This window comes from Dromiciops gliroides, chromosome 1 (assembly GCF_019393635.1).
Source record: "Dromiciops gliroides isolate mDroGli1 chromosome 1, mDroGli1.pri, whole genome shotgun sequence".
Lineage (NCBI taxonomy): Eukaryota > Metazoa > Chordata > Mammalia > Microbiotheria > Microbiotheriidae > Dromiciops > Dromiciops gliroides.
Genome location: NC_057861.1, coordinates 69,955,525 through 69,982,943, shown reverse-complemented (window position 1 = coordinate 69,982,943; position 27,419 = coordinate 69,955,525). Strand labels below are relative to the sequence as shown.

The following is a 27,419-nucleotide window of genomic DNA, read 5'->3' as shown; positions in this document are numbered from 1 at the left end:
TAAATGTTATCTGCATTATTCACACTTTCTTAAGTCTGGGTAATCATTGCAACAGTAAATCAAGCCCCGGTCTGTAATCATTTGCTGATTTTGGAGATATAAATGCTCACACTGAAAATTGAACAGTGGCAATGGTCAGTTTGAGGGGGCCCCAGCACACCCTGTGTATGGGTTAGATATGGACAAGTGACTTAAGCACAAAGTTATCGAGAAGAATGTCAATCAGACTATGGAGCCCAATCCCAAAGTGCAACGGGGCAGCTTCAGCAGGGAACGTGCTCTCTGTCACTGGAGGTCTTTTAATGGAAACGTGACTATTTTCCCAGGATGTTGGAAGGGGCCTCCCGTGCTGATCTCGGTACTTGGCAGACAGTTTTGCTGGCTCTTCATCCATAACACATCTCCTAACTGTGGATGTCCCCCCCACCCCAAGATTCTATCCTGAGCCCTTTTTTCTCTGTTCGCCCTCTCACTGAGGGACCTCATCAGCTCCCATAGGTTTAATTTTCATCTCCATGAGAATGATTCCCAGATCTGGGTATCCAGTCCTAGTTTCTCTCCTGAGCTCCAATTCCAAATCACCAATTGCTTATTAGACATCTTGAACTGGATGTCCCATAGGCATGCCGAACTCAAGTGGTTCAGAGCAGAACTTATTACTCCCTCCCCCCAACAAAAATCTACTTCAAATAAGATACAGGATCAAATGAGATAATAGCTGTAAAACGCTTAGCCCAGCACCTGGCACGTAGTAGGTGCTTAAGAGATGCTTGTTCTCTTCCCCCACTTCGTTCTCTTTCTGAACTTCCCTATTCCTGTCAAGGGTACAACCACTCTTCAAGGTTCCCTGGTTCACAAACCCTGCATCATCTTTAGCTCCTCTCCTTCCTCCCTCCCTCCCCTCTCTCCCTCTCCCTCTCCCTCTCCCTCTCCCTCTCCCTCTCCCTCTCCCTCTCCCTCTCCCTCTCCTCTCCCTCTCCCTCTCCCTCTCCCTCTCCCTCTCCCTCTCCCTCTCCCTCTCCCTCTCCCTCTCCTTCTCTCTCTCTCTCTCTCTCTCTCTCTCTCTCTCTCACCCTCTCTCTCTCAGCAGCTAGGTGGCACAGTGGATAAAGAGCTAGGCCTGGAGTCTGGAAGACCTGAGTTCAAATGTGACCTCAGATACTTTCTAGCTGTGTGACCCTGGGCAAGTCACTTAATCCTGTTTTCCTCAGTTTCCTCATATTTCAGATGAACTGGAGAAGAAAATGGCAAATTATTCTAGTATCTTTGCAAAAAAAAAAACCAACACAAAAAAACACCACCACAACCCCCGCCTACATCAAATACAACAAACCCCAAAGCAAAAAAACAATACCCCCCAGACCCAATTGGGATCACAAAGAGTCCGACATGACTGAACAATACAATTTATCCTATATGTAGCCTATTCATACACATTTGTTTGCATGCTGTTTCCCCCATTAGATTGTGAGTTTCTTGAGGGAAAGGACTATCTTTTGCTTTTCATTGTATTTGCAGTACTTAGCCCAGTGTCTGGTGCCTAGTAGGTACTTCTTTTTTTTTTAGTGAGGCAATTGGGGTTAAGTGACTTGCCCAGGGTCACACAGCTAGTAAGCGTTAAGTGTCTGAGGCCAGATTTGAACTCAGGTACTCCTGACTCCTGGGCCGGTGCTCTATCCACTGAGCCATCTAGCTGCCCCTCCTAGTAGGTACTTAATAAATGCTTATTGACTGACTTCTCCAGGACTATTGCAAGTAGCCTTCCATTTAGTCTCCTTGCCTCAAGACCTTCCTAACTCAAATCCATCCTCCACACAGCTACCAAAGTGGTTTTTCTAATGCATAGTAGGTCTGACTATGTCACTCCCCTACTCAAGAAGTGAGGTGGCTCCCTATTACCTCCAGGATCAAATATAAACTCTTCTGTTTGGCACTGACATTTAAGTCCTTGCTCCAGCCTTATTCTCCTTCATATATTGTACAATCTAGCCAAAATGGACTTTTTACTGTTGGTAGAGGGACCACGACCTGGAGTCAGTAAGACTTTTCTTCCTCATTTCACATCTGGACACTTCCGAGCTGTGTCACCCTGAGCAAATCACTTCACCTTGTTTGCCTCAGTTTCCTCATTTGTAAAATGAGCTGCAGAAGGAAATGGCAAACCACTCTATTATCTTTGCCACGTTCAGTCATTTTTCAGTCATTTCCAACTCTTCGTGACCCCACTTGGGGCTTTCTTGGGGTTACAAAGAGTTGGACAGGACTGAAACAATTGAACAGCTACTACCACTACAAGGTAATATAGAGTCAAGATGCAAACAAATCTATACAAACAAGCTACATACAGGGTAAATAGGAAACAATCATCAGAGGGGAGGGAATAGGATTAAGAGGGATTGGGAGAGGGGCAGCTAGGTGGCACAGTGGATAGAGCAACGGCCCTGGATTGAGGAGTACCTGAGTTCAAATTAAGCCTCAGACACTTAACACTTACTAGCTGTGTGACCTTGGACAAGTCACTTAACCCCAACTGCCCCGCAAAAAAACCCAAACAAACAAACAAAAAAAAGAGGGATTAGGAGAGGCTACCTGTGGATAATGGGATTTTAGTTGGGAAGCCAGGAAAATCAGGAGGTGGAGATAAGGAGGGAGGGCATTCAAAAGAGAGAAAGAACAATCAAGGATCCTCCACTAGAAGGTGTTTTTTTGTTTGATATTTTTTTTTTTTTGGTGAGGCAATTGGGGTTAAGTGACTTGCCCAGGGTCACACAGCTAGTGTCAAGTGTCTGAGGTTGGATTTGAACTCAGGTCCTCCTGAATCCAGGGCCAGTGCTCTATCCACTGCGCCACCTAGCTGCCCCACACTAGAAGGTTTTTTAGGAGAAATGGGAACTGAGCTAGGTGAGTAGGATTGGGCGAGCTGGAAAGAGGGTGCATGCCTGGCAAAGGAATCCAGCAGGCAAAGGTGCTGAGGTGGGAGATGGCTTTGGCATGTGCTTGTCTACTGAGGTATGGAGCCTAGCTGGAGAAGTAGGTGCATGTGTAGAGTGAGTGGGATTACCATTGTGGAGGGTCTTGGATACCAGGCAGAGTTTGGATTAGGTTCAATTAAGTTCAGATCAATTTAATTCAACCCCTATTAAGGGCCTACTCTGTGCAAGCCTCTGGGGATACAAAGATACCGAGTTCTACCGACTTTCCTCACCTCCAAGGAACTTACTTTCTACAAAGGGGATACAGGGCATGCACAGAAATGTAAATGTGAAGTATACAGAGTATTTATTTATTTTATTTTTTTCAGAGTATTTATAAAGTCATACAATGTAATTTCAAGGGAGAGAGAATTTCAAGGGGGAAAGAAAGAGAAAGAGAAGAGAGAAGAGAAAGGGAGTCAGAAGAAGAGAGAGAGGAAAAGAGGGGAAAGAAAGGAAAGAGGGAAAGAGAAGAGGAGAGAAGACAGAGGGGAAGAAAGAGGAGAGTAAAGGGAGGGAGAAAGGAAGCAGAAGAGAGACTGAAAGACTGAGATAGGAGAGAGAAAAGAGGAGAGAGGAAGGGGAAGAGAGAGACAGAGAGAGACAGAGAGAGAGGAGAGAAGGAAGAGAGTGAGAGAGAGAGGAAGGAAGGGGGGGAGATAGAGACAGAAGCACAGAGACAAGGTCGGGGACAGAGGCAGACAGAACTAATGGTCGGGGGAGGGACAGGGTTGGGAATCAATCACAAAAGCTTCAGATAACACCAGACTTGTGCTATCAAGGAGTCCAGGGCTATTCTAAAAAGTGGAATTGAGGATGGTTGGCCTTCCAGGTACGGGAGGATCTTGTTGTTGTTGTCTGCCCGTTTTTTCTGGAAGAGGACCATGACATTGAGGTGATGTCATGACTTGCACTGAATTGGATTTTAAGTGAGGGAGGACTAAGATATGGGGGAGGGCTCATATAAAAGGAGAGATGGATAAGTCAGTCTGCCTAGAATGATAAGTGAATTAAAGGAAATAATGTAAAATAAAACTGGAAAGATCAGTGTGGGATGCTGATTTTGGAGATCTTTAGATGCCAGTTCAATGATTTTTTTTTTATTTTAATTTTTGCAGGGCAATGGGGGTTAAGTGACTTGCCCAGGGTCACACAGCTAGTAAGTGTCTGAGGCCGGATTTGAACTCAGGTACTCCTGACTCCAGGGCCGGTGCCCAATGATTTTTTAAAGTGATCCTTGAGGCAATGGGGAGCCATCGAAGCTTCTTGAGCACAGGAATACCACTGTCACACTTGTGTTTCAATCATTGGAAGTAAGGAGACCAATTAGGAGGACACTGAAATAGTCTAGGTGAGACATGAAGAGGGCCTGAAGAAAGCCAGAAGCTATCTTAATGGAGAAAAAAGAGAACAGATGGGAGAACTGCTGTAAGGGTAGAATTGATCATCATTGGCATCAGATTAGATATGGAAGGGTGAGAGAGAGAGAGGGCAATTAAGGATGAGTCTAAGGTTGAAAAGCTGGGTGACTAGAAGGAAAAACAGGGAGGTATGGGGTAGAAATAGAATGAGTTCTGTCTGGAGCATGAGTGTGAGATATATACATTCATGTGGGTCTGTCCAGTAGCCAGTTGGTGGTGCAAGACAGTCATCTGGGATAAAAGATCAGGGCTGGATATACAGATTTTGTGAGTCATCCGCATAGAGATGCTAATTAAGCCTCTGGGGGCTGATGAGATCACTCACAGTACAAAGAGGGAGGCCTAGGTATACAGGTGTACCCTGTGATATGCCCATCATGTATCTGGTCACTTCTGAACAGGGAGGAGGGGTGGGCAAAATGGCCTTTTAGCGACATTAGCACCTACTACCTAGTATGCATCATGCCAGGGTTTATGATTGAATAAAGGAAAGGAAGATTAGCCCAGTAGGATTTTGAAGGATGGATCTTTACTGGGGAGTCCCTAGCCTCTTCATCCTCTGACCTCTCTAGCATATACTCTGCCTCATTGCTGGAATAATCTTCTTTGTGCATAGATCTGGAAATATCACTCCTAAGCTCAAAAAATCTTCAATGGCTCCCTATTGCCTCCCAAATAACGTTAAAACTTGTCTGCCTGGCAATCCATCTTCTCCACGATGTGGTCCACTTTTCACTCTCTGGTTTCATCTCCCCTCATGTACTCTATAGTCTCATCAAACTGGACTATTCTCTATAATCTGAATCTTCCTCTGTGCTTTTAATTATGTTGTTCCCTACTCATGAAGTATCCTTCCTCCCTCCTTCCTCATTTAACCTATTAAGTTTCTGTCCATTCTGTAAAGTCCAGCTGAAATATTACCTCCTTTAGGAATCCTTCCCTAGTAAAAACTTTCTCTCATGCATGTTATTGTTCAGTCGTGTGACCCGCTTTGGGGTTTTCTTGGCAGAGATACTGGGGTGGTTTGCCATTTCCTTCTATGGCTCATTTTACAGATGAGGAAACTGAGGCAAACAGGGTAAAATGACTTACCCAGGGTCACACAGTTAGTAAGTGTCTGAGGCCACATTTGAACTCAGATCTTCCGGACTCCAGGCCCACGATTCTATCCACTGTGCCACCTAGCTGCCAATGCATCCACATAGCAAGTTGTTTTTCATCTCCTTAGCGCACTCCTAATTAGCTCTGTGTGTGTTTGATCCCTTACTAGACTACAGGTTCCACGGGGGTAGGAAGCATATGTTATCTAGACACAGTGTGGCCCCCCGTGGCAAGCACAGTGATCTGGATGTTGTAGACACTTGACATTTTTGTTTTTTGTTGAATGAATGGGTTTTGAATGAATGACTTCCCCCCAAATCCCAGCAGGGCCCTCACCTCTGAGACATGATCTTGAAGGCGTCGGGCAGGTAGCACTGCACATTCTCCATCTGGAAGGGGTCGGCATCACAAATCTTATCATCCGTGCGCCCATAGTTGGCATTCTCCACCATGATGACGTCGCTTCCCGGGCATCGGAGTTCAATGGGGTAGCCTTCGCACGCTAGCTCCCGGCGCATCAGGCCAAAGGGGAGCCCGGCCCGGCTCAGGCCTGCCAGTGTTGTGGCAAAGGAAGGGAAACACTTAGACTCGGGGGCCCTTTCCCTCCCCTATTACCAACCTATAGGGCAGCAGCTCCTTTATCTCTGCTGGGTGGATCAAGCCTGCTCCTTTGCCCCTCCAAGAGCTTCCCTGAGACTTCACAGGACTAAGGAGCTTGGGCCTCTTTTTAGCCCTATCGGACCTGGTTTGAGATGGCCTAGGAATGGCCGGGGTGGTGGGGAGAAGCTAATCATGGGACTACAGAGGTTGCCTAGGTCAGCCCCCTCATTTTATACATTAGGAATCTGAGGCTCATCAAAGCTAGATGACTTGCCCAAGATCACACAGGTCATAAGTCATGGACTTAAATCCAGGTCCTCTGACCTCAAATCTTATGTCCTCTCGGTGACGCAGGAAGGGGACAATGAAAGCCTAAGAGGGAGCAATTCTTAGCTGTGTCACTGGGCATATCAGCTTTATGTTAATATACATATGTGTATACACATGCATATATGTGTATATGTATATATACATATTTATGTATATATGTCATGGGCTTCATAGTTCCCACTCTTGAGATGTCACCAGGGTACTAGAAGACAGATGAAGAAATGGATGGGAAATTGCTTTGAAAAGCCTATGGTGCCAGGCTGATACAAGATGTCACTTCTAGTGTTTGGAATCACTGGAATGTTAAGGAAGGAACCTTATGAGCCCTTAGTTTTACACATAAGGAAACTGAGGCCAGAGGGAAGGGCCTTGAGTGCAGTTTGTTTCCGCAGGTCCAGAATTCAGGATGATCAATTCACTGGGAGGGCCTAGGCTAAAACAGTAGCATGTGGAATTCAGGTGAGACAGAAAAAGCAGCGATGAGATCAAAAGGAGGTGGGGGTGTCACAAAATCACAGAATGTTAGAGTTGGCAAGGACCTTAGACTTCCATCTGGTCCAACCCCCTCGTTTTACAGAGGAGGAAGCTAAGGCCCAAAGAGAAGTGATTTGCATGTAGTCACATTGGCACATGGCAAAACTGGTACTTGCACTCAAGACTCTTGACTCAAGGTCCAGTGCTGTGCACCTCACCCAAGAGCTGGAGGACCTGCTTCAGGGAGCATTCTTATTAAATGCAGAGCCAGGAAGATGAATGATGGGAAGCTGGTAAGAGTGTTCTAAGGGAGCAGAAATGGAAGGGAAAGGAGAGAGGAAGGGGTCAGGCTGTATGTGTGTGTGTGTGTGTGTGTGTGTGTGTGTGTGTGTATGTGCGCGCGCGTGCGTGCAAGAGCACACAAACAAACCAGAGGCAGTGGGATAGGATCCAAGGGAGATATGGCTCAAGGTACACCCAGTCAATCAGTGAGAGAGAGCCACTTGGACTGAGCCCTGTGCCTGGTGGGAGTCTTGCTCAATCTTATCTCCCATCCCTATCCCTCCCCTCTCTCCTGCAGCATTCCACAGCGAGTTGCAATGGGGAGAGAAAAGGGCAGGGATCCAAGGGGTGGTGTGCTCAGCTCCAGACATGGGGGGCAAAAAGGGAAGGATGTTCTGGGGCTAGGCTGGGAGAAGATTTTTTAATCTGCTTCACTTGGTGCCATCTGCTTCCTCATCTAATTTTAGCACCAGCTCGGCCTGGGGAGGAGTCGGGGAGGGCTCAGCTGGGCCAGGAGGGGGGGCCAGGCTGGGAGTGCTAGGCAGTGGACCCCGATGGCCTGGGGTGGTCGGGGATCTTGATGGAATGGAGTCCTCATGGCACTGGGCCACGAGGTGGCATTGAGAATGGTCAGGAGGACAAGGGGACAGTGTGAGGAATGAGGGATGGAGCTGAGGACACTGGGGAAGGCTAGATTGTGTGAGAGGAGGCCCCATGGGAAAGACAAATAGAGTCAGGGAATGTAAAAGATTTGGGGGGGGAGAACGTGGGAAATGGGCCAAAGGTGGAAATGGGCGGGTTCCTGCTCCCCATCTCATGGCCTGGCCCCTGACCCCTGCTGAGCACTGCCTTTGGGAGAGTAATTGGCTAATCGGGGTGGGTGGGCAGGCTGGGGTACTAATTGCTATGTACTTGGGATCCTGGGGCCGGTGCCGGCCGAGCTGGGTAATTAGTTGTTTTTAAATAAACGTCAGCGGGCACGCTTTAATTAAGCTTTCTTCCCAGTGAGAGCTGCTGATATGTAATCACAGAGAGAGGAAGAGCAAGACAGAACTGGGGAGACCCAAGGGCCAGGGGGTGGTGTGGCGGGGGAGATGGGGAGTAAGGCTGGAACAGGAGATCACGAGCCATTCCGGCCTTGGCTGAAGGACCCGACCCTCAGTGGGCTAGGCAGAAAGTCATAGCCACTGGACAGGGGATTCCCCCTCCTCTGCACCCCAGCCTCTGTGGTGAAGCCCTTAGGGCAGGAGAAGTGGGATCCTTGGGCCACTCCCAGCACAGCAGCGCCACCCTAGCCCCATTCCCTACCTTGCGTGGCTGAGGTAACCAGGACGGCAGTGACACAGAGACTCCAGAGGGCCGGGGCCAGGCGGGCCATGGTTGAGAACAGGTAGGCACAGGGGGCCTCGCCCCGCATCACCAGGTGAACAGGATGACACAGACAGACAGCCTAGGAGAAGGGGAGGGGACAAAGTGAGGAGGAAAGATTCCCTCTAGCTAGCCACCCAGCCGGGGTGCCTGGGTGGGGAAGAAAGAGATGGTGCATAAATAGACACTCACCATAGACAGGCACAGTCAGACAAGGACACACACATATCACCACATAGAGGCACAGGCACACACAGACACGCAGGCACCCAAGCACACACCTACAAGCATAGATACAGTCATATGCAGACACCCAGACACATTCTGATACAGGCAGGGGCACACAGGCACAGGGAGGATGGTACACTGACAGACCCACCACAGGTACAGTCAGACAGACACACATGCACACAAGTACCCATGCACATGAGATTATCACCTGGGCCTAGGTACAGCCATACACATACACCCAGGCACATAGGCAGAGACATACCCAGAAATCAAGATGGGCACACACCCACGGGGACAGACACACCCATAGAGAAAAAGGCACAGGGGCGCTCATGGACATATACGCAGAAACAGGCCCAGTCATAATCACCAAGGCACAGTCAGGCGCATACAGACAGACGCAGAGAAAGAGGCACACTCGGGCAGAGACATACATTCCAGGGCACAATCACCTGTGCAAACACATAGACAGACACAGGGATGGTCACACACAGACATCCCAGCACAGAGATACAGTGAGTCATACAAAGAAGACAGACAGACAGACATAGACACACAGAGGCAGAATCACATAGAGACAAAGACACACAGAAAAGGACATTGACACAGTCAACTCCCCCCCACCCCCCGCCACACACACTCACACACTCACACACACGAGCTCTCTAACTCCTTCCAAAGGTTCCTACCCCTCCTGACACCCTCTTCCCACAACCTCCACCTTGTCTCCCTTTCCCCTTTTTGAGGCAGCTCTACTTGTTTCTGGCCCTGCAGATTTGCCCACATCTATGATCTCTTAACTGCACAGAATTCTTGGCGATGCTTCCAGTCCCACCCCTTGGAATCTTTCCTCCTCATCCCCAGCCCTGAGCTGGGTCATGCCAGCCAGGCTCAGCACCTTCTTAGAAGCAGCTGCATCAAGGGAGGAGGGAGACGTGCCTTCTGGTCACAGAGTCCAGGACCTGATTCCCTCTAACATATATCCACAGGGATACATACACACACACACACACACACACACACACACACATAGCAGAAAAACCAGATACATATTCATCTCAGTGTCCCCAAGTAAGAGAAGTCCAGAATTCTACCCTCCAGCCCTACTCCCTGAACTGGAGCCCTCTGGGGATTTCTCCCCTAGTGGGACATTGGGCTGGCTGCCCAAATGTGACATCAGAGCTCCAGCTCATGGCTTGACTTCAAGCTTTACTATCTGGGTAACCCACCATCTCACCCCTAGCCCAATATCCCTGGGAAGCCTGGTACTCTTCCCCCAGTTAGCATGGGTATGGGCAGAACTGGGGGGGCAGGGCCACTTAGTCTAATCTAACCTCTTTCAAGGGATCTGAAAAGATCCAATGGATAGAAAATGCAGTACATCACAAAGCTATAATTGTTTGGAAGCACACCCTAAGAGGCAGACATGTGCAATGGATAGAGTACTGGACCTGAAGTTGGGAAGATCCGAGTTCAAATCCAGACTCAGACATCGATAAGCCGTATGACTCTCTCAGCCTTAGTTTCCACATGTGTAAAATGGAAATGATAATAGCACCCACCTTCTACTGTTGTTGTGAAGATCAAATGAAATATTTCATTTGAATAATAACATCATTAGAATAATGATAATAAGAATAAAGTGCTCTGCGGACCTTGGTGCTGTTTAATGTTAGGTATTATTAAATGCTTGTTGATAAGCTCAGCTGAGAGTAGGACACCCCAATCCCTGGGAGAAAGCCTACTCTTGCCCTCTCCCACCCCTCTTCCTCCTCACTAAGTCTCTCTGTAGTTCCTGCTGTCCTCACCTGAACCTCCTTCCCCTTTGTGTAGTCTCCATTCCGGGGATGTCTAAGACATCCATCAACCTTCCATCTTGCTTCCAGAAATGCCCTCCCTTCTCAGCTCTGCCTCCCAGGATTCTGAGCTCCCTTTAAAGGCCACCGACATAAGTCCTTCCATAACCTCCCCTCTCCCCTGGCCCCACCAAGTTATTCGCTTTTTTCCCTCTTGAAATGATTTTCTGGCCTTTTGTATATATGCTGTATTCACTTACTTCTGTCCATGCTGTATCCCCCTATAAAAAGCCAGCACTTTGAGGGGAGGGTTTGGTCCAGTTTTGTTTCTGGATGCTCCACTCCTAGCATGTGGCCCTGCTCGCTGCATTGGAACCCCTCCACACTCCTCTGCCAGTCTCCTCTCTTAGAAGCTCCCCCCAGCAAGGAAAGGGTCGCCTATGGGAGGGGACCCTGGCATCTTAGTCCCAGCTAAGATTGAGTACTGAATTCCAGAGTGAGGGGCATTAGGCTCTGAGCACTGAGCACTGAATCCCTCCAAGCCCCAAGCCTGTGCCCCCAGCCCCCTTGCTTCCTGCTCCCTAGCTCCCGTGGCTAATTAGAACCCGGCTGGCTGGCAGAGCGGTGGCGCCACGGATGTGGGACCAGGGACGCCCAAGTCCCCTCTTTCCCCTTGTGTGGACCCCCCGGGGCAGCCAGGAGCCTCACTGTCGGGGAGAGGGCACTTTACTCTCTGGGGGCTCTGAGAGAAAGCCATGTATGTGGGAGTGGAGAGCAGGGAGTGGTTTTCTTTGGGTTCCCCCAATTCTCTTGCTTTCTGTGGGGTGGGGGTGGGGAGGCACTTGCAGGGTCAGGTTGAAGTTAGGGCTATCCATAAAACCTCTTTATGAAAATACAGAAGGAAAAAAAAGGTAGGATGAAGGGGGGAAGGAAAATGGAACTGTCACCTGTGTGGGGAAGGTGGAACCTAGATGCCTGGGTCCTGTCCCTTCCAAAAAGGAGCAGAATCAGGGGCTGGGAAGGAGTTGATTGGTCTAATCTTTCTTTCTTTCTTTCTTTTTTTTTTTTGGTTTGTTTTTGTGGGCAATGAGGGTTAAGTGACTTGCCCAGGGTCACACAGCTAGTAAGTGTCAAGTGTCTGAGGCTGGATTTGAACTCAGGTCCTCCTGAATCCAGGGCTGGTGCTTTATCCACTGCACCACCTAGCTGCTCCCTGCCTAATCTTTCTAGAATATGCCTTTTGCTTGTTTTGTTTTATCAATCTCTCCTCACAATCCAACAGGAAACAATTATTTGGTGCCCCTGCCCCATTTTCCCACAAGGGCATATCATAGCTTCATGGGACATCGGGAAGAAGGGGTCTTGGAGGTAGAAAGGACCATAGATCTGGAGGCCCACAGAGGCTATCTAATCTAACCTTCTTATTTTACAGATAAGGAAACTGAGTCCCAGGAAGGTTGTGACTAAATGTTAACTACTACTACTACTGTTGTTGTTGTTGTTATTGCTATTCCCTAATGCATAGCAAGAGAACATTTCCAACTCAGGTCTTTCCCCTCCACCATGCTGTTCAAACTCTGAAGTTTGACATTTGAGGTCCTGTTGAGCTCCTGTGTCCCACAGCCACAGAACCCCAGAATTTCAGGGCTGGGATGGACCTCAGAGGTCCCCTAATACAACCTATGCCAGAGCAGAAATCTTAGCTAGACAGGGGATCTTCACTGTTCTCCCTCTCCCCCGTCCTAACCCTACCCCAAACCATGGGCATTCCCACCTACTTCTAGCCATATTGTACCCCAAGTGAAGAATGTACAAGGCTCAGGTAGGTAGCTGATGGAGTGATAGATCGCTGGGCCTGAAGTCAGGGAGACCTGAGTTCAAATCTGGCCTCAGACACTTATTAGCTGTGTGTCCCTGTGGAAGTCACTTAACCTCAAGTTAAACCTCAGCTTTCTCAACTGTAAAATGGGAATAATAATTGCACCTGGACCACAGTGTTGCTGTGAGGACCAAATGAGATGTTATTTGTAAAAAGTCCTCAGTACAATGCCTGGCACATAGTAGGTGCTATATAAATGCTTATTCTATTCCCTGCCTTCTCTCTACCACCCCTACTGTAGTCCAGGTCCACACGGTTCAGGAAGCCATCCACAGTGACCTTGGGCCTCCCTTAGGCCCCAAAGAGAGACTGAATCAATACAACCCAACTTACAACCATCTTGCATGGTTCTCATTATCATTATGTCTGTCTTGTTTCACGAAATATCTTCTCCAGGGAACAGATTGGATCTTCCCCTACTACAATGGAAACAGCCCCTTGCTGGGTTCTAGTCTTGGTTCTGGCCCAAATGAGCAGGATTTGAAACCTTGCATAGATTTCCCCCCCCTTCTTAGATCTGAGTCTCTACCAAAAAAGAACAGAAGGATTGGACCAGATGGCTCAGGGGTTCTTAACCTGGGGTCTGTGAACTTAAAAAAATTATTTTGATAACTATAATAGTTATCAATGTATCTGGGTTCCTTTGTAAACCTTTGGGTTTTATTATATGCATTTAAAAACATTCATCTGAGAAGGGTTCTCTAGGCCTCCCCAGACTGACTGCCAAAGGGGTCCAGGTCTACACAGAAAGGTGAAGGGAACCCCTTAAGGACTTCCAATTCTGGCATTCAGTGCTCTACAATAGCGCCTGTCATTACCGTTTCCAAAAGTACTTTGTATATATTATCCCATCTGATCTTCCCCCAAACCCTGTGAGACAAGGATGACTGGCATTGTTATCTTTACTTTATCAACAAAGAAACTGTGGCTTAGAGACGTTTAGTGACTTGCCCAGGGTCACAGAGTCTGTAAATATCAGTGGCGGCATTTAAACCCAGGTCTCTCGATGCCATTACTCTTTCTAGTTTCTTCTCCTATTTCTGTGCTAACAGAATGACAGGGTCAGAGCCAGAAGGAACTCTTGGGACTTCTTCTAGTCCAACCTGTACCTTTGTGGTCATTTCTACTGCCAGATCCTCTGATAAAAGGTCATCCAGCCATGGATAGAAAACTATCTAGTAAGAGGCTGCCTGTTGCTTTTTTGGACAGCTCTCATTTGGGCCACTAGTTGGTGCAGTAATTGGAATCCCTTGTCTGGAGACACATCTTCCTGAGTTCAAATCTGGCCTTAGTCACTTACTAGCTGTGTGACCCTGGGCAAATCAATTAACCCTGTTTGCCTCAGTTTCCTCATCCGTAAAAATGATCTGGAGAAGGAAATGGTCAAACACTCCAGTTGGACACGACTGAAAAACAACAACGTGGGAGGAGTGGGGGAGCCTTCTCCTTTCATGAGCAGAAATTTGCAGCTTCCTTTTGCTTTCTTTGTCTGCCCTCTTGGTCAGGCACAATAAACCTAAGCCCTCTCTCCCAAGCCAACCCTTCAAGTACTCGGAGATGGTCATGATGTCCCCTCCAGGTGAAATATTCCCAGTTGCCTCAACCTAGTCTTATGTGGCATGATTCTGAAGACCCTTCCCCATCCTGGTGGTTCTCCTCTGGACACTAGAGATTCTCAACTTTTTTTTTTGGTGGGGCAATGGGGGTTAAGTGACTTGCCCAGGGTCACACAGCTAGTAAGTGTCAAGTGTCTGAGGTCGGATTTGAACTCAGGTACTCCTGAATCCAGGGCCAGTGCTCTATCCACTGTGCCACCTAGCTGCCCCCACTAGAGATTCTCAATGTGCTTTCCTCAAATGTATTTGCTCAGAAATCAACAATACCCTCTGACCAGGGCAGAGTGCAGGGGGACTATCGCTTCTTTATTTGTAAAAAATTTATTTATTTTTTCATTTAATGAAAATACATCTTTGCAAAAAAAAAAAGAAAGAAAAAACATCTTTGCTCCATCCTCCTTCTCCCCCCTCCCCTACACTCACCTCTTCATACTTTGAAACTATGCTACTCTTTATGTAGTCTAAGATTAAATTCATTTATTGGTACCATATAGCACTGTGGGTTCATAGTGATCTTGCTAATCATCAAGAGCCTTAGATCTTTTTCAGATGTTCTCCTGTCTAGGCCATGATTCCTCCTTCTTTATTGTTTTTTTTTTAAAGTGAGGCAGTTGGGGTTAAGTGACTTGCCCAAGGTCACACAGCTAGTAAGTGTCAAGTGTCCAAGGTTGGATTTGAACTCAGGTCCTCCTGACTCCAGGGCCAGTGCTCTATCCACTGCACCACCTAGCTGCCCCTTCGTTCCTCCTTCTTAAGGGAGCTAGGTGGCTCCACAGTGCAAAGGACATGGACCCTGGGGTCAGTGAGACTTGAGTTCAAATCTCATCTCAGTACTTACTAGCTATGTGACCCTGGGCAAGTCACTTAACCTCCACCTGTAAAGTGGGGATAACAATAGCACCTGTCTCTCATTGTTGTGATGATCTAGTGAGATAATATTTGTTTTATTTGGGTTTTTTTGTGTTTTTTCGGTGAGGCAACTGGGGTTAAGTGACTTGCCCAGGGTCACACAACTAGTAAGTGTGAAGTGTCTGAGGCCGGATTTGAACTCCTGACTCCAGGGCTGGTACTTTATCCACTGAGCCACCTAGCTGCCCCTGTGAGATAGTATTTGTAGTGTTCTTTGCTAATTTTAAACTACTCTTGAAATACTTAACTAGCTGCTATTACTATTCTGATATATGAGAAATTGGTTTTTTGAACCCAAGCTTTATAGTTGTCCCTATTGCATTTCATCTTATTAGATTCAGTTCAGTAGCTTCCTCTTCCTTATTAAGTAAAATTCAAACTCTCTTGTGTGGCAGTCAAGGTCCTCTACAGTTTGGCACCAAGACAACTTTCCATTTGTCAGATTCTTCAGCATTTAAGGTTTGTAAAGCATTTTACAAATATCATCTCATTTGATCCTCACAACATCCAACCCAGGGGGCTAGGTGCTATTATTATCCCCATTTTCCAGATGAGGAAACTGAAGCAGAAGTTAAGTGACTTACCCAGGGTCACATAGCTAGTAAGCCTGTTTTTTATTTCACATCCAGCCAGAGCTCTATCCATTACTACTTTTATTCTATGTCAAACTAGACTATTCTCTCTGTCCCAGGCCACACCTTTCATTCACCTGCCTCCAGGTCTTTGTTCCCCACAATTAGAATGTTTCCCCTCATGTTTTCCTTGGTTGAATTTTTGTTGTTGTTCAGTCATGTCTGACTCGTTGTGACCCCATTTGGGGTTTTTCTTGGCAGAGATATTGGAATGATTTGTCATTCTGCAACTTATTTTATAGATGAAAAAACTGAGACAAACAGGATTAAGTGACTTGCTCAGGGTCACAGAGCTAGTAAGTGTCTGAGGCTGCATTTGAACTCAGGTTCTTTTGACTCCAAGCCTGGAACTCTATTCACTGCGCCACCTACTGCCCTACAGTTGAATTCCTATTAACCCTTTAAAGCCCAATTCAAATGCCCCCTCCAGAAGTCTTTTTGGTGATCAATTGACAAACATTTATTAAGCTCTGACTGTGTGCCAGGCACTCTGCTAGGTGTTGGGGATTCAGAGACAAAGATGATATCTGAGGGCAAGTTCTTGGTGATGTTAATAATTACAAGAAAGATGAAGATAAAAAATTTTTTTAAAGGATGATGATAACTAGCATTTAAATTGTGCCTCATTGTCTGCAAAGCATTTGATAAATATCTCATTTTATCTTCACAATGACCCTGGGAGGTAAATACAGGGTAGGCCAAAAATCATGAAGGGGTTTCAGTATTTAATAACTACTTTACTTTTTGTTTTTAATTCATCATTTCATAGCATCATATACAGTTTATATGGGAAATGAATTTACATTTTGTGTGAAAAATCAAATCTTGCAAATGGTGAAAAATAAAGAAAGATAGTTTTCAAAAAGTTATTAAAACATCCTGACTTTTGGCCCACCCTGTAGTATTATTATCCCCATTTTATAAATAAGCAAACGGAGGAAAACAGGTTAAGTGACTTGCCCAGGGTCACACAATTTGGACCTGTTTGAGGCTGGATTTGAACTCTGGTCTTCCTGATTCTAGGGTGAATGCTCTGTCTTCTGTGTCACCTACCTGCTTCTATTGAGAATAGCATGCACACAAAGAAACATACAAAGATTTATTTGGGAGAGACCCTAGCAGCCAAAGAGAAATCTTGATAGGCCTCATGTAAGGTATGGACCAAGCTTTAAAGATAACCAGGGGATACTAAGAGTCTGAGGTTAGGAAGGACGGTGTTCCTGGCATGAGGTATGGCCTAGAGAAAGGCAGAGAGGTAGGAGATAAACTGTCATGTGTAAGAAACAGCCAGGTCAGACTGGTTTATTCCAAGAAGGCATAAAGGGGAATAATGTATAATTAACCTGGAAAAGGAAGGTTGGACCAGAACCTTTGTCCTCAGATCCCATCTGGCTTTTTGATCTACCTCCTCCATAAGAACTCACTATGTCCAATTGTCTGTCATAGTGATCTGAGTGCTTGTGAGCTCCATGAGGGGACAGGAGTTTGCCCTAAGGGAATTTCCTCTAAAAAGAAATGTTCTGTTGAATGTAGGGGGCATGCAAGGGGCTACTGGGAAAGGAAATAGCCCAGCTTTGGGAGATGGGTGATGGGGAAAGGTGGAGTAGTCAGTCAGCCACTGTTCTGACCCAGGAAGCAGCCTCCTTGCCTCAGGGGTGATAGAATGACAAAAAACCCTGGACTTGGAGTCAGTCTACTGGTGGTGGACTTCAGGTCCCAGCTGACCCTCCCTAGCTGTGTGACCCTGAGTAAGTCACAGCCTTTCTGGGACTAAGTTTCTTTATCTATAGAGTGCTGATAATATATGCCTTATATTAAACTGTGCAATTCCTTTTGACCCAAGCAATAACATGACTTGGCCTATATGACCAAAGACATCAAAAAAAGAGAAAAAGAAGCTCTATGTACAAAAACATTTATGGCAGCTTTCTTTTTGTTTTTGTTTTAGTGAGGCAATTGGGGTTAAGTGACTTGCCCAGGGTCACACAGCTAGTGAATGTTAAGTGTCTGAGGCTGGATTTGAACTCAGGTACTCCTGACTCCAGGGCTGGTGCTCTATCCACTGCACCATCTAGCTGCCCCTATGGCAGCTTTCTTTGTGGTGACAAAGAACTGGAAATTAAGGGGCTGCCCATGAACTTGGGAATGGCTGAACAAATGATGCCAATGTGATACAATGCTATTGTGCTAAAAGGAATGATGAAGCAGATAGTTTCAGAGAAGCCTAGGAGGACTTGTATGAACTGATACAGAGTGAGCTGAGCAGAACCAGGAGGACAATTTATAGAATATATAAATACACTGTATTTTATAAATTGTATAAATATAACACAAGAGTATTGTAAAGACAAACAACTTTGAAAGATTTAAGAACTTTTTTTTTTTTTTGGCGGGGCAATGAGGGTTTAGTGACTTGCCCAGGGTCACACAGCTAATAAGTGTCAAGTGTCTGAGGCTGGATTTGAATTCAGGTCCTGCTGAATCCAAGACTGGTGCTTAATCCATTGCACTACCTAGCTGCTCCAAGAACTCTTAATCAAGGCAATGACCAACTAGGATTCCAGAGGGCTGCCACTCACCCCTTGACACAGAGGTGATAGATTCAGGGTGCAGATTGAGACAAATTTTTTTTTTAGACAATGCTAGAACTTATTTTGCTTGATTATGCATATTTATTATAAACATTTTTTTCCTTCTTTCTTTTTAGTGGAGGAGAGAGGGGGAAGGGAGAGAAGATGGCTTTTTATTAATTTTTTTTTTTTAGTGAGGCAATTGGGGTTAAGTGACTTGCCCAGGGTCACATAGCTAGTAAGTGTTAAGTATCTGAGGCCGGATTTGAACTCAGGTATTCCTGACTCCAGGGCCAGTGCTCTATCCACTGAGCTGCCTAGCTGCCCCTTTTTATTAATTTCTTTTTTAAAAATTAAGTTAAAAGATAACATGTCCTATCTTCCTCACAAGACTGTTAAGAAGAAATGATGTTGTAGATTCTGAAGTGCTATTGAAAGAGGAACTGTTATTATTAAGATGCCCTGGACAAGTCAGCCTTAGCAGCTATCCAAGGGCAGAATGGGTTGTCTCTTCAGCTGGAGAGCTCCCTGCCCTGGAGGTCTGCAAGGAGATAAGGCGGGGACTACTTGTTGGGAGATACTATAGGGCAAATTCTTGCCTAGGTATGTTGGACCAGAAGGCTTCTGAAGTCCTAGAACCTTGGCCCCTGCTGGCCTACAGGGCCAGAAAACCAGTGGCCTTGATTGGGAAGAAACAGTGCAGGGCACAATACTGGGCATGTGGCCAGGACCCCGCTACTCTGTGGAATAGAGCCTGTTGGCAGCACCTGGCATGGTGCCCACCAGGGACGAGGAAGCTCTGTGTTTTTCTCTTTCCTTGGTACTGGCTGCTCCCCTGCCCCCAGGGAGCCTCAGCCAGTGCACCTGGTACCCAGGACTGGAGGCTGCGTGGTGGGGGGCAGAACTGCCAGGCTTTGGAAGTCATGGTCCTGAGGAGGGTGGGGTGGGGGGGGGCTGCCTGGCTTCTGGCAAGGAGATTGGCCTTAGAGACAAAGGAACCATAGAATTCTAGGGCTCAGAGAGAGACTAGACTGAGCTGTTCGGAGCTGCAGTCTCCTAGCCAGTGACCATACACTCCTTCACATCTTCCCTGATGGGGAAGTCACCACCTCCTAAGGCAGCTGGGCCAGGTCTGATCATAAAGAATGTGTTTGTTTCACATCTGATTCCCCGTAATTTCCTCTTATCTTTCTTATATCCGCCTCTGGGCTAACAGCCCTCAATTTTCCTTGTACCACGTGTATTTGCATACATGTTGTAATGGATGGCCACCCCAGCCCCCATCATCACACTACCTCCAATAGAATGTTAGTTCCTCAAGGCAAGGAAGGATCTTTTGTTTTGTTTTGATTTTGTCTTTGTGGCTGTCACCATGGCCTAGCACACAGTAGGTGTTTTAATGCTTCTGGAATTACATTGAAATAAAATGATTCTGATCTCCTTTCTATACCCTAGGAGCCCTTCAAGTACCTTATAAGTGCTGCCCTCCCCCCCCCCCCCCCACTTCTTCTATTCTATGCCTTCTCCTCTCCAGGCTAAACATTTCCCATTCCTTCAAGTGATCCTCTAATGGGCTGGTATCCAGTCCCCTTGTTGGCCTGGTTGCCTCCTACTGGAGGCTCTTTGGTTTGTCAATGTAACTCTTAAAACCCAGTACCCAGAACCAAACACAGTAGTCCAGATGGCATCTGACCAGAGTAAAGAACAATGGGCCTTTTGTCTCTTTCTCTAGGTACACGGTAGATGCAGTGGCTAGCTTGCTGCACCTGGAGTCAGGAAGGCCTAGGTTCAAATACAGCCTTAGGCACTTAACAAGCTGTGCAACCCTAGGCAAGTCACTTTACTGAATCAATGTCCCATTTCTGTATTCTTTTTTTTTTTTTTTGCGGGGCAATGAGGGTTAAGTGACTTGTCCAGGGTCACACAGCTAGTGTCAAGTGTCTGAGGCTGGATTTGAACTCAGGTCCTCCTGAATCCAAGGCCAGTGCTTTATCCACTGTACCACCTAGCCACCCCCTCAATTTCCCATTTCTGTAAAGATAAGAACAGCACCTACCTTCCAGGGTTGTTGTGAGGACAATATGGGCTAACATCTCTAAAGTGCTTAGCATAGGCCCTGGTGCTTAATAAATTCATGTTTCTTTAGTTCTGGGTTCTAGGTCTCTCTTAATGGACTCTTTTTCTTCCACTTGAATTTCTCCCCCCATCATAACTCCCCCAACCAGTATTGGTACAGTTGAGTTTTTGAACCCAAGGATACAGGACGTTACACATGTATGTCTATCAAATTTTATTTCACTAGTTCCTGTCCAAATGTTTTGGGGATCCCAAAGGAAAGGAAATGGACAATGTTACAATACAATACACTATCACCTAAGCATATCCTGATTATATATAGAGAACAGTGTCGGAGGTGTTGGGGGGTGGTGAGGTCAGTGGTTGGCGTGTGCTGGGAGAGACGCACAATTTGGAAAACACCTGATGATCTTTGCCTTCCTAGAACTGACAGAGGAGTAGGGGCCGAAGATGCAAAGATACCATATAATTCACCACTTGATATGATATATACATTTAGATACATGCAAGACAAAGCACTGGTTTATGATGGGTGGGGGTGCCTTAGGGAGAGCTTCCTGCATGAGACAGCACTGGGCTGAGTGACAGGGTTGAAGTCATAAAGCCCAGGTCAGTATCCTGGCTTTGCTGCTTGCTACCTGCTGGGCCTTGGGCTAGATTTTCAATTGCGTTGGGTCTCAGTTTCCTTTTCTGTAAAATGGGGGCAGGAAGGGGTGGGCTAGCTGGTCTCAGAGGTCTCTTCTGATTCTAAATCCTAGAAATTCCTATCCTGTGGCAGAGGAGAGGCAATATGATGATGGGCTTGCCAAGGCCCCCAGGACTCTAAAAGAAGTGAGTGCAGTTTTCTCTGGCTCATCTCCTAGGTAGGGATGCTGTTTGTCCCTGAGGGGATGCTCTCTTACCTCAGTCCAGCAGCAGGAGTGATGCCTCCTTAGCTCTGGACTCTATGCCTATCTTAAAGCATCCTAGAATCATATTAGCTCTTTTGGCTACCACATGGAGCTTGTAGTCACTGACATCTCACCCCCAGTTTGTTTCTAGCCATGCCTTCCCAAGATTTGTACTGTGTCAATTGATTTTTTGAACCCAGGTATGTAGGACTTTACTTTTATTCCTACCCAACTTTATTTGACTAGTTTCTGTCCAAATTTTTTTTGGGGGATCCCAAAGGACAATGTTACAATATGGTACAACATTCCCTTAAGTGTCTTCCTGGGGAAGATGCAGTTTAGGTTAAGTCCCTGTCTTTGTGGAGCTGACAGCCAGGGTGCAAGATGTGCTGGGGGCACATTTTGAGTCCAAGTCACCATGTGTTGGCCTTTCCTAATATCTCTCCTCTCTCCTCTCTCTCTCCCTCCCTCCCTCTCTGGAGGCAATTGGGGTTAAGTGATTTGCCCAGGGTCATATGGTTAGTAATTGTATGAGGCTGGACTTGCACTCAGGTCCTCCTGACTCTATGGCTGGTGGTCTATCTATTGAACCACCTACTCTCTCCTCTTCTCTCTCTCTCTTCCCGCCTCTTCCTCCCTCCCTCCCTTTCTCTTTCTCTCTGAAGGGAATTGGGATCAAGTGATTTGCTCAGGGTCACACAGCTAGTAATTGTTTGAGGTTGGTTTTGCACTCAGTTCCTCCTGACTCCAGGGCTGATGCTCTAGCTGTTGCACCACCTAGCTGCTCCTGCCTTTCCCACTCTCCATGCATGGGAGCTGAAAGAGGAAAGAGAAGCATGGGCTGGGGGGTTTTCCTCAAATTGGGTCCCTGGATGTTTGGGTATCTCTGCTTCTGTGTCTTCTGAAACAGTCCCCCTTGCTGCCTCCAGCCTGGGGGAGTAGCTGCGGCTACGAGCTACCAGGGCCAAGGAGTGAATGGAGTGAGGAGCCTTTGCTACTTACTGACTGTGTGTAATCTTGGCCAAGTCACCATCTCAGGGCTTCAGTCTCCTCACCTGTAAAATGGGAGAGTTGGGCTGGATGATCATTTTCCCAGCTCTGACAGCCTGTGATTCTGTAATAGGAAAGCGAGTCACTGAACCCGCCCCTGGCCCAGGCTCTGTCCTCAGCAGGGATGGGTGGGGCCCAGCCGAGAACGGGGAGGGAGGGTGACAGGAGGTGAACAGACTGCTTCAGCATCCCCCCCCCCCACCTCACTTAACCAGCTTCAGAAGCCAGTTACCATAGCAACCCTCTTGGCTTCACAGGGCCTTCAAGTACTGCGGGGGAGAATGGGGGCTGGGTGCCTATGCAGCCCCCCACCCCAACCCTTTGCTTTCTGTGGCTCCTCCCTGACTCTAATCCCGCTCCATGAACCATCCTCCTCATCTTAGATACTTGGTCCAAGACCCCTCGAACCCTAGATGCTTCCCCCCCCATACCCCTTCCCCAATTTGTCCTTTCTTTTCTACTTCTCCCACCTCTCTATTAGGCTCATTTTTCCTCCAGGACCTCTGGGGCAGCCTCCAGTGAATCCCAGCCCCCAGCTAATCTCCTCCAGGCAATTCATATTTATAGAGCTCTTTAGTATTACATTGAGTATTATAATATTACTAATATGACGTTAGTACTAGTACTCCCACCACTGTGCGCATTGATATTGTATGCTTTATAGCTTTATGTCATCTGATATTTACAACCTGCATGCCCATTTAACAGGTGAGGAAACCGAAGTCCAGAGAGGTGAAGGCGTTCTCCCAAAGTTGCATTGGTAGGAGGCTGGCAGAGCCAGGGCTTGGATCAAGGCCTATCTCCAAGTGCTTTGTTCTTTGTCTCAAATGCTTCCTCTCAGGGAATCACAGAATCTGAAGACCCCAGAGGCCCTAGTCCTTCCAATACCTGAAAAAAGATTCCCTTTACAACCTCCCCAACAAGTGGTCATCCAGTCTCTCAGGCTAATTCAACAAACATGTATTAAGCATTTATGCTACTGTAGTGGGTTGTGAATGCAAAGACCATATGAAATAGCCCCTACCCTCAGGGAACTTACGGGTCTACTGTGCAAAATACATACAAACTGGGGGCGGCTAGGTGGAGCAGGGGATAGAGCACCAGTCCTGGATTCAGGAGGACCTGAGTTCAAATCTGGCCTCAGATACTTGAAACTTACTAGCTGAGTGACCCTGGGCAAGTCACTTAACCCCCATTGCCCTGCAAAAAAAAACAACAAACCACCATACAAACTAATGGAAGAGAAAAGGGGGCAGCTGGGAAGGGGAGAAGCAAGAAAGACCCTTGTAAGAGGTGGTACCAGAACTATGGAATGAAGGAAGCTAGGGATCCTAAAAGATGGAGGTGAGAAGGGGGTACATTTCAGACAGGGGTGAACTAATCAGGAGAGGCAAAAAAGCAAGAGATGGGTGAAACATTAGGTATTCAGAACCTGCTAGTACAGATAGGTTTAATAAGAATGGAGAGTATATGAAGAGACCAATGTGGAATGATTGGAAAAGAAGGTGGGAGTCAGATTGTGCAGTTTTAAATGCTAAGCTGAGGAGACTGTTGATCCTAGAGGCAATAGGGAGTCATTGAAAATTCTAGAGTGGGGGTGATATAGTATTATATGTGTTTTAGGAATATCAATTTGGCAGCTGTGTAGAGAACAGATTGAACAGGGGAGAGACTAGAGACAAGGGAACCAATTAGAAGGCTATTGAAATAGAACAGTAAAGGAGTGATTAGTGGCTAGAATAGTGTAGAGGCTGTGTGAATAGGGAGAAAGGGACGCAGGGGAGAGATGTTTCAAAGGTAGGATCAACAAGGCTTGGTAATCAAATGGATACAAGGAGAGGAAAAAGAGATGGAAGGATTGAGAATGGTTCCAAAGTTGTGAACAAAAGTGACTGGAAGGATGGAGGGGTCCCTCAATAGAACTGGGAAAATTTTATAGAAAGGATGGGTATTTGGGGGAAACAATGAGTTCCATCTTGGACAAGTTGAGGATGAGTTGCCTGTGGGGCATCTGTTTGGAGTTGTCCAACAATTTGTTAGAAATGCAGGACTAGAGATTGGGAGAAAGATTAGGGCTGGATATGTAAATATGGAAGTTGTGAACATAGGGCCCAGTCAGTCAGTCAATAAACATTTATTAAATGACTAATATGTGCTAGGCACCGTGCTAAGCACTGGGGATACAAGTAGGACAAAAGACAGTCCCACTCCTTGAAGGGCTCACATTCAAGGGCAGCCCTGACCCATTCCACTTTGAGATAACTCAAATTTTTAAGAGGTTTCCCCTTACATTCAGTCTAAACTTGCCTGTGCAACAATCACCCCTTACTTTTAATTCTGCCAAGTTTGTAGGCCAAAAAGTAAAGTCTAATCCTTTTTTCCAATTGATGACCCTTCAGATTTTTGAAAGTAGTTATGACATCTCCTCTAAGTCTTCTCCAGGCTTAACATCCCTAATTCCTCCAATTGATTCTCCTATGTCTAGGCCACTCATCATTCTGGCTTTCAATATCCTGGCTTTCGGTGTCAAGGACATTTGCTTGTATTTAAAACCATAGAACACATTCTAGGCATTCCCACAAGCCCAGGATCTTCCCCGAAAACCCCCCAGGATGGGCCAATCCTTAGGGAGGACCCTCTTCTCCACCTAGACTGATCCCACCCTGACTCACCTTTTCTCCTAGACTCCTGTCACATTAACACTTACTGACTCTGTGACCTTGGGCAAATCACTTAACTACTCCATCTCTATTTCTTCGTCTGTAAAACGAGGGGATTGGACTAGACTGAAGGTTCTTAAACTGGGGTCCATGAACCTGTTATTTAAAATTTGGGGGACTGTATTTCAAAATAATTGTTTTCCTTTGTATTCTTATGTATTTTATTTTATGCATTTAAGCCATAGGCTTTCCCAGACTCTCTAAGAGGTCACAAAAAAGGAGGGAGCAGGGGCAGCTAGGTGGTGCAGTAGATAGAGTACTGGCCCTGGATTCAGGAGGACCTGAGTTCAAATCTGGCCTCAGACACTTGACACTTACTAGCTGTGTGACCCTGGGCAAGTCACTTAACCCCAATTGCCTTACCAAAAAAAAAAAAAAAGGAGGGAGTACCTGAACCCCATGGGCTGTGAAGGGAATAAAGTATTCTAAAAGTGGACATGGTAGAGGGACATTTTCTTTTCTTCTTTTTGCGAGGCAATGAGGTAACTTGCCCAGGGTCACACAGCTAGTACGTGTCAAGTGTCTGAGGCCGGATTTGAACTCAGGTACTCCTGAATCCAGGGCCAGCGCTTTAACCACTGCACCATCTAGCTGCCCTGAGAGGGACATTTTCTAAACAATGGGGGCCACCCATGCAGACGGAGCACCCAGCTCTCAATCTGTTATTCTGCCACCCCAAGTCTCTTCTTTCTAGGTTCAGTTTCTAAATCTGTAAAATGATTGATTGGGTCAGAATGGATAGCAGCTATGACTGTTCCTGTCTCTAAAACTCTAGGCTCTTTCACCTTGCCTCTCTTTCCTGGGCTTCCTAGGGAGCCAATTTAATTAAGTTCAGCAAACATTTATTAAGTGCCTATGATATGCAAGGCAGCAGGCTGAGCATTGGGAAGACAAACACATACACACAAAAGGAAAGAAACAATCCCTGACTTCAAAGAGCTTATATTCCACTCCAGTCTACTCCAGTCCAATCCTCTCAATTGGGCACGGTGGGTGGGGAAGGAGGAAGGCAGGCCAAGGGTAGGATACCTGCAACTGGAAAGTGGTAGCCAGGACATGGGATCAGATGGCCAGCTCCACACAAATGGGAGAAGAGACCAAATAGTAAGGGGTGAGAGGTCTCTTTTGATTCATCTCCCCCCTCCCTGCAACCATCCTTAATTGATCATATTTGTTCTCTGAAAACCCTGCTTTGCACAGGTTACTTCTCCCACTTCCATCTTCTTCACCTAGGGTTTCAGTGCCTTCACATAAGAAAAGTGAATTGTGGGACAGAAGCCTAAGATGCAGCCTAGCCTCCTTGGGTTGCCATTCCAGGCCCTCCCTCCCCCATTGACCCTGAACCTACCTCTCAAGATATTTTCTTTCCGGATTCTTCCAGTCCAGCCAGAATCATAGACTTTGAAGATCTGACAGGGACTACACAGAGCTATCTTATACTTGAGGAGGAACCCTTCTCGCACCACCCCAATAACTCTCCTCATGCAGCCTTCTGTGGAACATCTCCAGTGTCTGATATTTCACTATTTCCCAAAGCCACCGATTCTATCTGTCCATTTGAGTCAGCTCTCATTGATAGGAAGAGGCAGAAATCTGCCTTTCTGCTGCTTCCCTGTCCACTCCCTCTACTTCCCAGCTCTGACCTCTAGGACCAAACAAGTCCAATCCTCCTTCAATACCAGAAGGCAGCTTTTATTTTCTCCCTCCATCTTCCCTTCTCTGGGTTAAACATACTCAGCTCCTTCAGAATGATACAGGATCCAAAGCCAGACAGCAAGTGTCCAAGTCCTGGTTCTATTTTCTGCCACCTGTGTGAGCCTAACTAAGTCATTTCACCTCTGTGGGCCTCATATTTCTCATCTGTAAAACCAAGTGGTTGTGGTAGATGACCTCTACAATCCCTTGTAGCTCACTACTGTGATCCTTACTTGACATGGCTTCAAGACCTTTCTCCATCCTGGTTTGCCCTTCTTTGGCTACAATTCCAGTCTGTCAGTGTCCAGAAGGGGATGTAGTATTCCAAAGGCGTTCCGACCAAAGCAGAGATCGGTGGGACCAACACCTTCCCTTTTCTGAACACTATGCTTTTGTTCATGCAATCTGGTATTCCGTTAATTCTTTTTTTTTTTTTTTTTTTGGTAGGGCAATGAGGGTTAAGTGACTTGCCCAGGGTCACACAGCTAGTTAAGTGTCAAGTGTCTGAGGCTGGATTTGAACTCAGGTCCTCCTGAATCCAAGGCCAGTGCCACTGTACCACCTAGCTGCCCCCCATTAATTCTTTTAATTGTTATGATATAGTCAGCTCAGATTGATCTCAAGAGTCCATCAACCCCCCCCAGAACTTTTTCCATAAAAAATGTTGCCTTGCCATAGCGTCATCATCTTGAGTTTGTGCAACTGATTCTTTGTACCTAGATGTGGAACTTTACATTTACCCCTGTTCAATGACCCAGCATTTCAGCCTATTGAGATCCTTGTAGGTTATAAGATATCTGTAAAGTG

The 27,419-nt window shown here is 46.5% G+C and overlaps 1 protein-coding gene across 1 annotated transcript in view; it reads right to left on the bottom strand.

The window, feature by feature from the left end:
- ADGRL1 (adhesion G protein-coupled receptor L1) overlaps window positions 1-27,419 on the bottom strand; it is a 67,778-nt gene that overhangs the window by 30,755 nt on the left and 9,604 nt on the right. Inside the window, 2 exon segments of the mRNA XM_043978050.1 lie at window positions 5,831-6,044; window positions 8,489-8,630. Of these exon segments, the coding sequence (XP_043833985.1) occupies window positions 5,831-6,044; window positions 8,489-8,597 (323 nt within the window). The 5' untranslated portion in view covers window positions 8,598-8,630.